The sequence below is a fragment of the Rhinopithecus roxellana genome, chromosome 16, assembly GCF_007565055.1.
Source record: "Rhinopithecus roxellana isolate Shanxi Qingling chromosome 16, ASM756505v1, whole genome shotgun sequence".
NCBI classification, from domain to species: domain Eukaryota; kingdom Metazoa; phylum Chordata; class Mammalia; order Primates; family Cercopithecidae; genus Rhinopithecus; species Rhinopithecus roxellana.
In genome coordinates, this window is record NC_044564.1 from 67,409,582 (window position 1) to 67,422,938 (window position 13,357).

The window sequence follows — 13,357 nt, forward strand, 5'->3', positions numbered from 1 at the left end:
GATGGCCCCTACACCTGGTTTCAGGTTGATTACAATAAACAAGAAACCAGTTTAGTATACAAGGCTCGTTTTGCGTTAAACACATTTTTGTGCAGAGGAGGTGGTGGTGGTGAAGATAAAATCTTTAATCAAATCCCGCCAATTTGCATTGTTCTCTGGGGGAACAGGCTTTCAAAAGTTAAGGAACAAAAGAGGATTTGGTTTTCCAATCTCCCTTAGGCGGCAGCAGATAATGAAGCAGCCACCGGGAGAAACCAAAGTATAAATTATCAATAAGAGGACGGTGCGTGCGTGCGTACGTGTGTGTGTGTGAGAGAGAGAGAGAGAGAAAGCGAGAGAAGCGAGGAAAGAGATAGGGAACACACATACTAAGGCTCCGAGGCGTTTTCCACGATGTGCCTGGTTATGTAATGTTGATAATGAAACGCGCTGCAACAGTATCAATGCATTCTTCCGACCCTGCACACCACCCCAAGCTGGGATACAATGGGGACGGGAGGAGGGGACACGAAGCCCTGTGCAGGCAGACAGCTGTCCAGACAGAGGTAAACCAGGCAGCTGGGCAGAACCTGAGCCCAGAGAATTTCTGCTCAGGCCCCGGGACCAGCCCACCGTTGCTGTGGCTCCAAAGATGGGCAGAAGAACCAGTTTCAAAAAGCAGGATGTGAGATCCGATCTCTTAGGTTTTTATTCAGCAGGCAGGGAAAAGGGGTTAGAAGCGGGAAATCTGCATTTCCACTCGGCTCTGGCAACTGACACAGGAAAGCGTGCACCTCACGCTGAAAAGCCACAGCAGCGCGTGGGCAGTGCGCACCCTCGCGCGGGGACGCGGAGTTCCTGGAGCGGGAGCGCGTGCGGTCGCGAGCCCGCCGCTCCCCAGCAACGGCGCATGCGCCCGTTCGTCCCTCAGCGAAGGCGCGCTGCTTGGCGGGCCGGCTCTTCCAATCCGAGCCAGCGTTCTCGGAGTACGTATCCTGGAGCTGCGGGCTGAGGGCTGCGGGAGGCGGGAGGAAGAAGTGGGGTCAGGCTTGAGTTGGGTTGACCTGTGAAAGTCTATGAAGGTCTGCGAGAGAAGCCGAGTGTTTTCAGCTCCGGAAGTGGCAGTTGTAAACTTCACCTCCCGGGGGCTCGTCCCCTCTTGTACCCCTTTGCTCTTTGTCCCCCTCTTCCCGGGTCCTAGAGTCCGTCGTTTTCCTACAGTTTTTGCTCTTATCCCCGTGGGCTGCCTGAGCCTCCTTCTACCCTTGAGACTTCGAGCGGCTCTTGGGGTCTTGGGTGTGCAGCATGGATCACGCGAGACCCTTGAGGTAACCGCACGGTGTGGGGGTTTCGAGGCGGACGACCTGGGAGGGAGGTGTTGAGAGGGTTGTAGGGGCCCCTGAGTGAGTTTGGGGCGGCCCTAGGACTTTTGGCGTCGCCTTTGGGGCACGCCTCCAGCTCCTTGGGCTGGGTCTCCCCGCCCACCTGGGGGAAGATCTCCGTGGAGCATCCTAGCCAGAGACCGCTGCCGCTGTACCAGAGCGCCGGATAGGGACCAGAGGGGAGGCAGAGGACCGAGACTTGGAGCTTCTTAGGTTTACTGCTGCAGTGCGCTTTCCTTCCCGAGAATCAGTAATCCCCTCGAGGATAGGTACCACGTCTTTCTGTCCCCTCTCCCCTTTTTAAATGCCGGCCACACACTAGACACTCTACAAATGTTTGATAGACGAGAATGAGTTGTGCTAGACTGTCACCTGCAGCTTCTGCCTATCCTCCAAGTCTCAGAGTTTGAGAGACTTGGAATCTGAGTCGGCTGTGCGTTTTCCCGAAGCTGTAAATTTTCTGCAGAAATGGAGCTTTTTGAATTTTTTTATTCCATTGTGATATTCATCCTAGGAAAATACATATTTCATGTATACATTTTATGTAAATAAGATAAATACGTCTTTATTTTATTAGAAAGAGTTGGTGTCCAGCTCTTTTGAATACATGACATACCGATGTTTTATGGTTTTCATAATATTGGAGAAAAGAACATACGCTTTTGTCATTTGTTTTGTTTAACAGCTAGTGCCTACTCTCAACAAAACAATGGTAGAGCAGAAGATGAACATGGTTTTTCATAAAATGCAGAGGAAACAAAGGCAGTGCAGCCTGCTAAGAGGAAAGATGAAGGTCACAGTCTTAGTTTGTAGCGTTCTGTGTTAGTCTTGGCTCAGCCATTTATGAGCTGCGTCCCCGCAGGCAAATCACCTAACCTTCCTAGGCATTAGGTTCCTTATCTGTCAGATAAGGAGGATGGACTTAGTCTCTAAAGTCTCATCTGGTTCTAAAACGTTTTGGTTGTCTCAGTCCCTTGGTCTTGGTCTTGTTTTGATGTTAAGAACCAAACTTTCCCTTTAAAGGTTCATTATGTAACTATACTGAGAAACACTTCCAACACAGGTGTGGTTACTAATGAAGACAGCACTGCATAGTGAAACAGGATGGACTTAGCCAGATGTGGATTTGAATTCTCATTCTCTGGCTGAATTTTTTTTTTTTTTTTTGAGACGGAGTCTCGCTCTGTCCCCCAGGCTGGAGTGCAGTGGCGGGATCGGGGCTCACTGCAAGCTCCGCCTCCCGGGTTCACGCCATGCTCCTGCCTCAGTCTCCCGAGTAGCTGGGACTACAGGCGCCTGCCACCATGCCCGGCTAATTTTTTGTATTTTTAGTAGAGACGGGGTTTCACCGTGTTAGCCAGGAGGGTCTCGATCTGACCTCGTGATCCGCCCGTCTCGGCCTCCCAAAGTGCTGGGATTACAGGCGTGAGCCACCGTGCCCGGTCTCAGGCTGAATATTTTTACACAAATTACTCAACATCTCCAAGCCTCAGTTTTCTTATCTGTGAAATGTGCATAATAATCTTATAGAGGTGAAGGGATTAAATGTAATAAGGAATGCTGATCTCAGTATCTGGCATATAGTAAGTGGCTCAGTAATAGGAGTTTCTATCTTTTCATCCACCCATCCCTCATTTTTCCTCTGATCTGAGCAGACACACTAAAAGATGAGTACATTTGGGATGACCAACTGACGGGCTCAGATGTGAGGTAGAAAAATTTTTTACCAGTAGTGGCTACGAAATCTCAAGTAGATTCGCCTTTCTGGCTAGCACCTCCTCTCAGGATGTCCGGATCACTGATCCCTTGGCCTCAATTACCCTTTAATCTATTTTAAAAAATGCTTCTCGTTGATGAATGATATACATAATATCCCATCATCTATTTTAGTAGGAATGGTGAGATTAGTTCAATTCCACTATCAAAAAAAGATTATTAATACATTAACATAAAAAGCTAATTTGAACCTTGCCTTTCTTTATCTATCACTGCTACAGGATGGCCTGGTTTTGGTCCAGACCTGTGAAGGTGCTATTTGGATTGAGAATCGACTGAAGGTCTGAGTAATCTTTTGTTGAGAAGACCATGGCTTGTCAGTTTGGATATGGGGAAAAATGATATTTTTAAGAAATCTCTAGCAAAGAGCAGAAATGCTTCCCTGACAAGTGAGGTCTTACATGCTTCCCTGGATGGGATGAAGTGTGTCTTGAGGGCCAATAGCAAGGCACACAGCAGAGCTCTGTAGTCAGCTAACTTGGGTATAAATCCTGACCCTGTCACTAGAGATGTGAGAGATGTGACTTTGGGCAAGTGATTGAATATCTGTAAGCCCTGGTTTCCTCATGTATAAAGTATGGATATTAGCATTATGTTCCCCTTGGGGTTGGTGTAAAGTGAAATGAAATAATATGTAGAAAGTTTTTAGTACAATGCCTGGAGAAGGGACTTTTGTGACAGTTGGAATGATGACAGCAGGGAATGACTTTGTGTCATACAGTTTGTTCACAAATAATGATCAATTGAATATTTTCAAATGGAAAGTAATATTTATAGTTAAATATTGAAGAAGAGAAAGGCTGATTTTGATTGCATGTCATAAGGAATTTTTAATTACTCACATAGTTTGGCCAAATTGTGTATTTTAACTTTGTGGAGTTTCACAGGGAAGTTTCAAGTAAAGTCAGAAATAAATATTCTTTAAGGGCACTGCAGTTCTTTAACTTAGCTTCATATTCCATTGACATTTTCATTACTGTACTGTAACTCCCTACTTGACTGTCCTCATCATTCCTTGCCTTTTCACCTGGTGGAAGAAGAGGGACGAGGTTTTACTGCACCTTCTCTGCCATGCTCAATTGCATGGGAATCCTATCATAGTTCAAATTGAGCCACTGACCATATCAACTTTGTTCCTTCATTGATTTAGTCTTCCTAGAACACACAGAGAGGTAAATCCTCGTTCTCTATGTTATCAGGAGCTGATATCAGCAAGGAAGATGAAGTAAATTAAAAAAAAAAAAGAAGACTTGATAAAAGACACACAGGCAGAGCTGGTGTGGAAACCCATTTTCCTGTCTTACCTGTCTGTTACTCAACTTTTTTTCACCTTAGGTTCAAGATGCTGCCTGCAGTTCTTTGCCATGTGGCCTCTTCCATAGGCATTTCACAGCATGACACTTTGCTTTTTTTTTTTTTTTTTTGAGATGGAGCCTCACTCTGTAGCCCAGGCTGGAGTGCAGTGGCACAATCTCAGCTCATTGCAATCTCTGCCTCCTGGGTTCAAGCGATTCTCTTACCTCACCCTCCCGAGTAGCTGGGATTACAGGTGCTTGCCACCACACCTGGCTAATTTTCTTTATTTTTAGTAGAGACGGGGTTTCACCGTCTTAGCCAGGCTGGTCTTGAACTCCTGACCTCGTGATCCACCCACCTCGGTCTCCTTAAGTGCTGGGATTACAGGTGTGAGCCACTGTGCCCGGCCTGACACTTTGCTTCTTTAAGGCCAGCAGGAGATTGTCATTCAGTCTGCTAAGATAAAAGTCTTATATAATGTAATCATAGGAATGGCATCCCTTCATCTTTGCTGTATTCTACTGGTTATATATCAATGAGCTAGAAGTAGATGAAACTTGCTCCTGAGCTATGGAAGATGCTATCTCTCTAGAGGACCATTCAGATATGAAGATGTTAGATGCCAAAATAATGCACTGAAGTATGATGATTAACTTTATTGAAACAACTTTATTAAAAGTTTGATAACTTCTTCTTCCCACACTTCTCTGCCCATTATACAAAAACATGATTAGGACCCTAACTATCTGAAATTATTTTCCTAAGAGATAAATAGAGGTCTGTTCATGCCTGTTGTGCCACCTGTGTGTGTGTGTGTGTGTGTGTATTTAAGCTTTTCAACAAAACAGGAATATTTCATGTACATGCTTTTGTGCTTTGGACATTACTCTTAAATACAGAAGGGTCCATTCCTTCTAGGTTCTAACTCTTACTTTCATTCTGAAGAAAGTTTCCCTGGGGTCTGACCTTTAGGAGCATGGTGATAAGGTGACAAGATTTTGGGACAGTATTTGAAGAGCTTGATAGAGACTCCTTGGTGCCCCCCACTTAATAGCTGAATGGGCAAGACAGTTGAGCCTCTCTGAATCAGATGAGTTTTCTTAAAAAGCAAGGATAATAACCCTCAGGTAAGGTAACTTACAGTTCAGCTTTATGTGTTATCAGTGGCCTTGTAGAAAGAACTTGGACTTTAGTGTCAGAGAGTTATGAGTTGGAATCTTGATTCGGTAAGTCTGTGACTTTTTCAGGTTACTACTTTTTTGTTTGTTTGTTTGTTTGTTTTTGAGACGGAGTTTCACTCTTGTTGCCCAGGCTGGAGTGCAATGGTGCCATCTTGGCTGACTGCAACCTCTGCCTCCCAGGTTCAAGTGATTCTCCCGCCTCAGCCTCCTGAGTAGCTGGGATTACAGGCATGTGCCACCACGCCCGGCTAATTTTGTATTTTTAGTAGAGATGGGTTTTCTCCATGTTGGTCAAGCTGGTTTAGAACTCCCAGCCTCAGGTGATCTGCCTGCCTCCGCCTCCCAAAGTGCTGAGATTACAGGCGTGAGCCACCGCACCGGGCTCAAGTTACTTTTAATCTCAGTCTTGATTTTCTTGGTAGAAAAATGGGATAATCCTTACGTTGCAGTGTTGTAAGGATCACAATTCTATGTATAAAATACCAAGTACAGTGCTTGATGCTGTAGTAGGTGCTCAGTAGATGAATGATGGTGGATTCATTTGTCTACCACTATTTCCCACCTGGTCTTTCCGGTCCCTAGAGAGATGGTATCTCTTCATTCCCACATCATCTTGGCCAAAATTCCGACCTCTGTCCTAGGTCAGACTGTTCAATCAGCCACGTGAATCACTGTTGTAAAGATCTTTTGGATCTATATGTAGGAGCTGTTAGTTCTCAGCACTGAGATACAGTCTCTATCTCAGTCTGCTTCTTTGAGTTCCTTTTCTTTCGTTGATCTCCCTGAGGTCTAGATATCTCCATACACCTACAATTTCACTTATCAATTATTTATTACAGCTTTCCCCTAGACCAAATCACCCCAAGTATCACTCACTCCCTTCCTTTATCAGGGATCATTATATTTTTTCAGAGAGTTCTGTGTTTAGTAATATAAATGGGTGGTGGCTGGGCACTGAATATGTGCTGAATATATTACTGGATTTTAAATATATGAGATTGATATAGTTATTCCCTTTATATGCTTGAGGAAACAGGCCCAAAGAGTTTTAAGTAACTTGCCCAAAGGCCACATACTTGTAAGATATTTATTAGAGTCCTAATTCAGATCTTTCTGAGTCCAAAGCTTATGGTCCTCTTAGGATTCCGAACTTCCACTGGGGACACCAGGAGGCCCTTTTGGCATATTTGTATTTGTGTCTATTTGGGCTTAATTATTGTTATTTCTCTGTTTAAAATGTTTACCCAGAGACTCCTAACACTGTGATAAAGTAACTTACTTTGGCTCTGTATAATTTCGAATATCTCCTGTAGAAGAAGTTTCCAAAAGGTAGGCCAGAGTAAGTGACAGATACTCTTCACTTCCCTTCTTCCTCTTTGATTGCTTGGGAGAAGGACTTTGAAAGTTATCATGTGATCTTTTGGTTGGGAGTACCTTGGCATCTTTGATGTCTCATTTATGAAAAAGGCTTTGGGGACCCAAAAATGTCCCTGGACTTCACTTTCTTTCAACCTGAATTTTATGCCCTAGAGATAGGCACTGCATGTTCTTTTTATGTTTTCAAGAATAATTTTTTACTATTTTGATAATTTGTTTTTCATTTGAGAAAATAATCTAATAGTTTCATCATTACCTCTTTCTTATAATAAGGAACACCTTTTTAACATTTTGTCATTGTTGTTTTCAATCCTTTTTATTTTAAAATTGTTATTAGACAAAAATATTTTTTAGAGATGGTTTCACTATGTTGCCCAGGCTGGCCTCGAACCCTGGGCTCAAGTAATCCTCTTGCCTCAGCCTCCCGAGTAGCTAGGACTACAGGTGCATACCATGATTCCGGCTTCCAATCCTTTTTGAAAGAAATATAGTAAAACATTATAGCTTTTTGGAAAACCAGTATTCATGTGTGTTATACAATAATTTAAAAAATGCAAATAAACCAAAAAACAAGAAAAATCTCCAATACTGTCAGGACTCAAACTGCTATTGTATCATTTACTATTTTAACAGACCTTAGATCATCTAACCTGTAAGCCACAGACATCTTGGGCAATTTTAATCATCAAGAAAGAAATATGTCATTAAGAAACAGCGGGATATTTTGAAAGAGTTGGAAAACATTATGAATTTGAATACTTTAAGTAATGGCACTGGTGATACCCAAAGGTAAGCCTCTAGTCTCTTCTTTTAGTTGAAGAATGTTTTTAGTTGCAAGGATCAGGGAGAAGTCAGTGGTTTTTAGAACTAATTGTAAGAATTCTCATGGGATGGTAAGGGGAGTAGAAATTCTGTGGGACTGAAGGAGCATGAATGAAGCCTCGTAAGAATTGGAACTGAATCTAGAGACTTTATGGGGATTTTGTGCTCCTTTATTAATTTGGACCACAAAAGTCCATGTGTCTGAACTTCCTCCTGTTACTAGAGACTTGCTTGTTCTTTTCCACTACTCTAAATCTTTCCATTGTATTTTTTCTTATTTGTAATTCTGTTTTGTTTTCTTTAACCTCTATGGCTTTAATTCCTCTTTCTTCATTGGCCCAGCTCTAATTCATGGCTACTGTTTAAGCATTCATTTAGTCTTAGCTCCCGTGGCTGTTTCACTTCCTTACTTGGTATCTCTCAGTTTACCCTCCAAGAAGTAACACCTAATTGCTGTTGCTCATCTTATTTGTACCATTGATTTCTGCCTTTGGGTGTGGCGCCTACCTTTAGTTTGTTCACCTTTGGTGGTGGAGTCTATAATATAAAACTGGACCACATAGGGTAGTGCCACTCTCTCCTAAGTGTGCTTTACAAAGAAGTAAGTACTGAAATTAAAAGTAAATGTTTAGAAACTTTTATAGTCATGTAACAGAGTAATATTCTGTTTGCTGAATCTAAGAATAAAACATTTGGGGTTGTATTCTGTTTCTAAAATTTCTTTAAAAATAATGCATTAAATATATTTTACAAAATCATCATGGGGTAGGTTGAAGATAGTTCCTCCTCATATTTAGTTTGAGAAGGACTGATCTAGACTGCCTTTTCAGCAAGGACGTGTGGATGGAACAAGTACCAAAACTAACATGTAATTTACCCGTAAATTTGCTACACAAATGTTTTCCACTTAGCTTTTGAAGCTACTCACCCCCCAATTTTTTTTTTTTTTTTTTTTTTTTTGAGACAGAGTCTTGCTCTGTCACCCAGGTTGGAGTGCAGTGGCGTGATCTTGGTTCACTGCAGCCTCCGCCTCCCAAGTTCAAGTGATTCTCCTGCCTCAGCCTCCTAAGTAGTTGGGATTACAGGTGCCTGCCACCACGCCTGGCTAATTTTAAATATGTATTTAAAAATTAGAATATTTCACCTTATTTAGTATCCTGCTTTTTCAATTTTGGGGAAACTTCTTGCCACATCAATATATCATAATTTTAAAATTTTTATGAAGTGGGGTCTTGTTATATTGCCCAGGCTGTCTGAAAACTCCTGGCCTTAGGCAGTCCTCCTGCATCAGCCTACCAAGTAACTGGAACTGTAGGCATGCACCATTGCCCCAGCTTGTCATAATTTTTAATGGCTAAATTACTTTTTATAATTCTAGAATCTGGATACAGTTATTTAAAATCTACTAATCTACTTTGTTTCTGTAGATTTGCCTTTTCTGAACAATTCATATAATTAGAATCACATAATATATGGTCTTTTGTGGCTTCTTTTACAGGGCATATTCCTGAGGCTTGTCAAGTTGTAGCATGTAGCAGCACTTCGTTTCTTTTTGTTGCTGATAGTATTCCATTGTGTGCGTATGCCACATTATGCCCATATACCAGTTGACAGACATTTGAGTTGTTTCCACTTTTTGGGTACTATGAAAAATGCTGCTGTGCACATTTGCGTATGTCTTTGTGTTGACATATGTTTTTGTTTCCCTTGGGTAGATTCTTAGGAGCAGCAATGCTGTATCATATAGTAAATTTATGTTAAAATTTTCAAGAAACTGCCAAATTGTGTTCTTAAGTGGCTGAATCATTTTATATTATCACTAGCAATAATTGAGGGTTTCAGTTTCTCCATAGCCTGACCAATACTGGTTTTTATCTGACTTTTTCAATTTAGCCATTTTTGTAAGTGTGAAGTTGTATGTTATTGAGGTTATAATTTGAATTTTCCTGATGATTAATGATGTTGAACATCTTTGCATGTGCTTTTTGGTCATTCATATATCTTCATTGGTGAAATGTCTCTTCAGATCTTTTGTTCATTTTTAAATTGTGTTATTTATTTTCATGTTATTGAGCTTTAAGAGTTTTTGTATATTTGTAATGCAAGTCCTTTATCCGATATCTTATTTGCTGGCCTGGTGCAGTAACTCATGCCTGTAATCCCAGCACTTTGGGAGGCTGAGGTGGGTGGATTGCTTGAGCCCAGGAGTTTGAGACCAGCCTGGCCAACATGGCGAAACCCCATCTCTACAAAAAAATATGAAAATTAGCTGGGCGTGGTGGTGTGCCTGTGTGGTCCCAGCTACTCCAGAGGCTGAGGCGTGAGAATCATTTGTACCTGGGAGGTGGAGATTGCAGTGAGCTGAGATCCTGCCACTGTACTTGATTGAGCCAGGGTGACAGAGCGAGACCTTGTCTCAACAACAACAACAAAAAAGATATATGATATGCAAACATTTTTCTCCTGTTTAGTGGCTTGACTTTTCATTTTCTTAATAACATCTATGGAAATGCACAAAGTTTTTAACTTTGATGAAGTTCAGTTTATCAGTTCTTTTCCTGTAGGAGCTGTGCTTTTGGTTTTGTATATAAGAAATCTCTGACTAACTTAAGGTCATGAAGATTTTTCTTCTATGTTTTCTTCTAGAAGTTTTGTAATTTTAGCTCTTATATTTAGTGCTCTATTTTAAGTTACTTTTTGTGTATGGTATGAGGTAAGGGTCTCAATTTGTCTCTTTGCATGTGGATAGACAGTTGTTCCAGCAGCAGCATTGTTGGTAAGACTCACCTTTCCCTATTGAATTGCCTTGGTACTTCTGTTGAAAATTACTTAACCATGTGTAAGTACAGGTTTATTTCTAGAGTCTTAACTCTGATATATCGATCTACATGTCTGTTCTTTTTTGTTTTTGAGGCGGAGTCTCACTTTGTGTCAAGGCTGGAGTGCAGTGGCGTGATCTCACTGCAACCTCTGCCCCCCAGGTTCAAGTGGTTCTCCTGCCTCAGTCTCCCGAGTAGCTGGGATTACAGGTGCCTGCCACTGCGCCCAGCTAATTTTTGTATTTTTAGTAGAGATGGGGTTTCGCCATCTTGGGCAGGCTGGTCTTGAACTCCTGACCTCATGACCCACCGGCCTTGGCCTCCCACGGTGCTGGGATTACAGGCGTACATGTCTGTTCTTAATCCAAAACCACATTGTCTTGATTACTGTAGCTTTATAGTAAGTTTTGAAATTAGGAAGCAAACGTTTTCCCATTTGTTCTTCTTCAAGATTGTTTTGGCTATTTTGAATTCTTTGTCTTTCCAAATTTTAGGATTAGCTTTTCAGTTTCTGCCAAAATGTCTGTTGGGGTTTTAATAGGGATTATATCGAATATGTAGAGTAATTTGGGGAGAATTGCCATTTTAATAATTTTTTTTTTGTTGTTGTTGAGACGGAGTCTCACTCTGTTGCCCGGGCTGGAGTGCAGTGGCCGGATCTCAGCTCACTGCAAGCTCCGCCTCCCGGGTTCACGCCATTCTCCTGCCTCAGCCTCCCAAGTAGCTGGGACTACAGGCGCCCGCCACCTCGCCCGGCTAGTTTTTTGTATTTTTTTTAGTAGAGACGGGGTTTCACCGTGTTAGCCAGGATGGTCTCGATCTCCTGACCTCGTGATCCGCCCGTCTCGGCCTCCCAAAGTGCTGGGATTACAGGCTTGAGCCACCGCGCCCGGCCTCATTTTAATAATGTTGACTTTTCCTTATATGAATGTGAATATGGAATGTCTTTCCATTTGTTTAGCTTTTCAACTTCTTTCAACAACATTTTGTATTTTTCAGTGTAAAAATCTTTCACTTTTTTTTTTTTTTTTTTTTGAGATCACATCTTGCTCTGTTGCCCAGGCTAGAGTGCAGTGGCATGATAATTGGCTGATTGTGGCCTCAAACTCCTGAGCTCAAGTGATCCTCCTGCCTCAGCCTCCTGAGTAGCCAGGACTACAGGCATGTGCCATCATGCCTGGCCAATTTTTTTAATTTTTGTCAAGACAAGATCTTGCTATGTTTATCAGGCTGGTCTTGAACTCCTGGCCTCAAATGATCCTCCTGCCTTGGCTTCCCAAAGTGCTGGGATCAGGCATGAGCCACCATCCCTGGCCTTGCATTTCTTTTCTTAAATTTGTTTTATTCTTTTTGATGCTGTTGTAAATGGGATTGTTTTCTTGATTGTTCATTGCTAGTATGTAGAAGTATAATTGATTTTTGTGTATTGATCTTGTATTCTGTGACCTTGCTGAAATTGATTTTAGTTCTAATCTGTTTTTTCTTTTCTTTTCTTTTTTTTTTTTTGAGACAGAGTCTTGCTCTGTCGCCCAGGCTGGAGTGCAGTGGCCGGATCTCAGCTCACTGCAAGCTCCGCCTCCCGGGTTCACGCCATTCTCCTGCCTCAGCCTCCCAAGTAGCTGGGACTACAGATGCCTGCCACCTCGCCCGGCTAGTTTTTTGTATTTTTCGTAGAGACGGGGTTTCACCGTGTTAGCCAGGATGGTCTCGATCTCCTGACCTCGTGATCCGCCCGTCTCGGCCTCCCAAAGTGCTGGAATTACAGGCTTGAGCCACCGCGTCCGGCCTTAGTCTGTTTTTCCTTAGTGGATTTCCAGGATTTTCTTTCAGAATCATGTCCTTTGTAATTAAAGACAGTTTTACTTCTTCTTTTCCAGTATGCATGCCTTCTATTTCTTTTGTGTTACATGATTGCACCATCTACATCTCTAGTACATCTTGACTAGAAGTTTTAATAGCAGATTTCTTTTTCTTGTTTCAGATCTTACAGGAAGCGTTTAGTCTTTCACCGTTAAGTATGATGCCAGCTGTAGGTTATTTGTAGGTGTCCTTTTTCAGATGTGGAAATTTTCTTGTAGTTTGTTAATAGTTTTTATCATGAATAGGTGTTGGATTTTGTCAAATGCTTTTTCTGCATACATTGAGATGATCATGTAGTTTTTGTCTTCTATTTAATTAATTAATTAATTAACTAATTTTAGAGACAGGGTCTTGCTCTGTCACCCAGACTTGATTACAGTGGTCTGGTCATACCTCACTGCAACCTCAAACTCCTAGACTCAAGTGGTTGGCCTCAGCCTCCTGAGTAGCTGGAACTATAGGCACTTAGCCTTGAACTCCTGGCCTCAAGCTATCCTCCTGCCTTGACCTCCCAAAGTGCTGGGATTATAGACATGAGCCATCACACCTAGCCTCTTTATTTTGTTAAAATTGTGTATTACATCAATTAATTTTCAGATGTTATACCAATTTTATATTTTTGGGATACATCCTGCTTAGTGATGTTGTATAATCTTTTTAAGATGTTGCTGGATTTGGTTTGCCCAATTTTTTTTTTTTTTTTGAGATGAAGTCTTACTCTGTCACCCCGGCCAGTGTACAGTGGTGATCATAGCTCACTGCAGCCTTGAACTCCTGTGCTCAAGTGATCCCCCCACCTCAGCCTCCCAAGTAGCTGGGACTACAGGCAGGTGCCATCATGCCCAGCCACTTGGTCTGCTAATGC

The 13,357-nt window shown here is 42.1% G+C and overlaps 1 protein-coding gene across 1 annotated transcript in view; it reads left to right on the top strand.

Annotated features, from left to right (window-relative positions):
* Nucleotides 1–1,017: 1,017 nt before the first annotated feature.
* CCDC171 (coiled-coil domain containing 171) overlaps nucleotides 1,018–13,357 on the top strand; it is a 399,166-nt gene continuing 386,826 nt past the window's right edge. Inside the window, exons 1-2 of the mRNA XM_030920340.1 lie at nucleotides 1,018–1,307; nucleotides 7,625–7,780. Coding sequence (XP_030776200.1) covers nucleotides 7,737–7,780 — 44 coding nt within the window. The 5' untranslated portion in view covers nucleotides 1,018–1,307; nucleotides 7,625–7,736. The remainder of the gene's footprint in view (nucleotides 1,308–7,624; nucleotides 7,781–13,357) is intronic.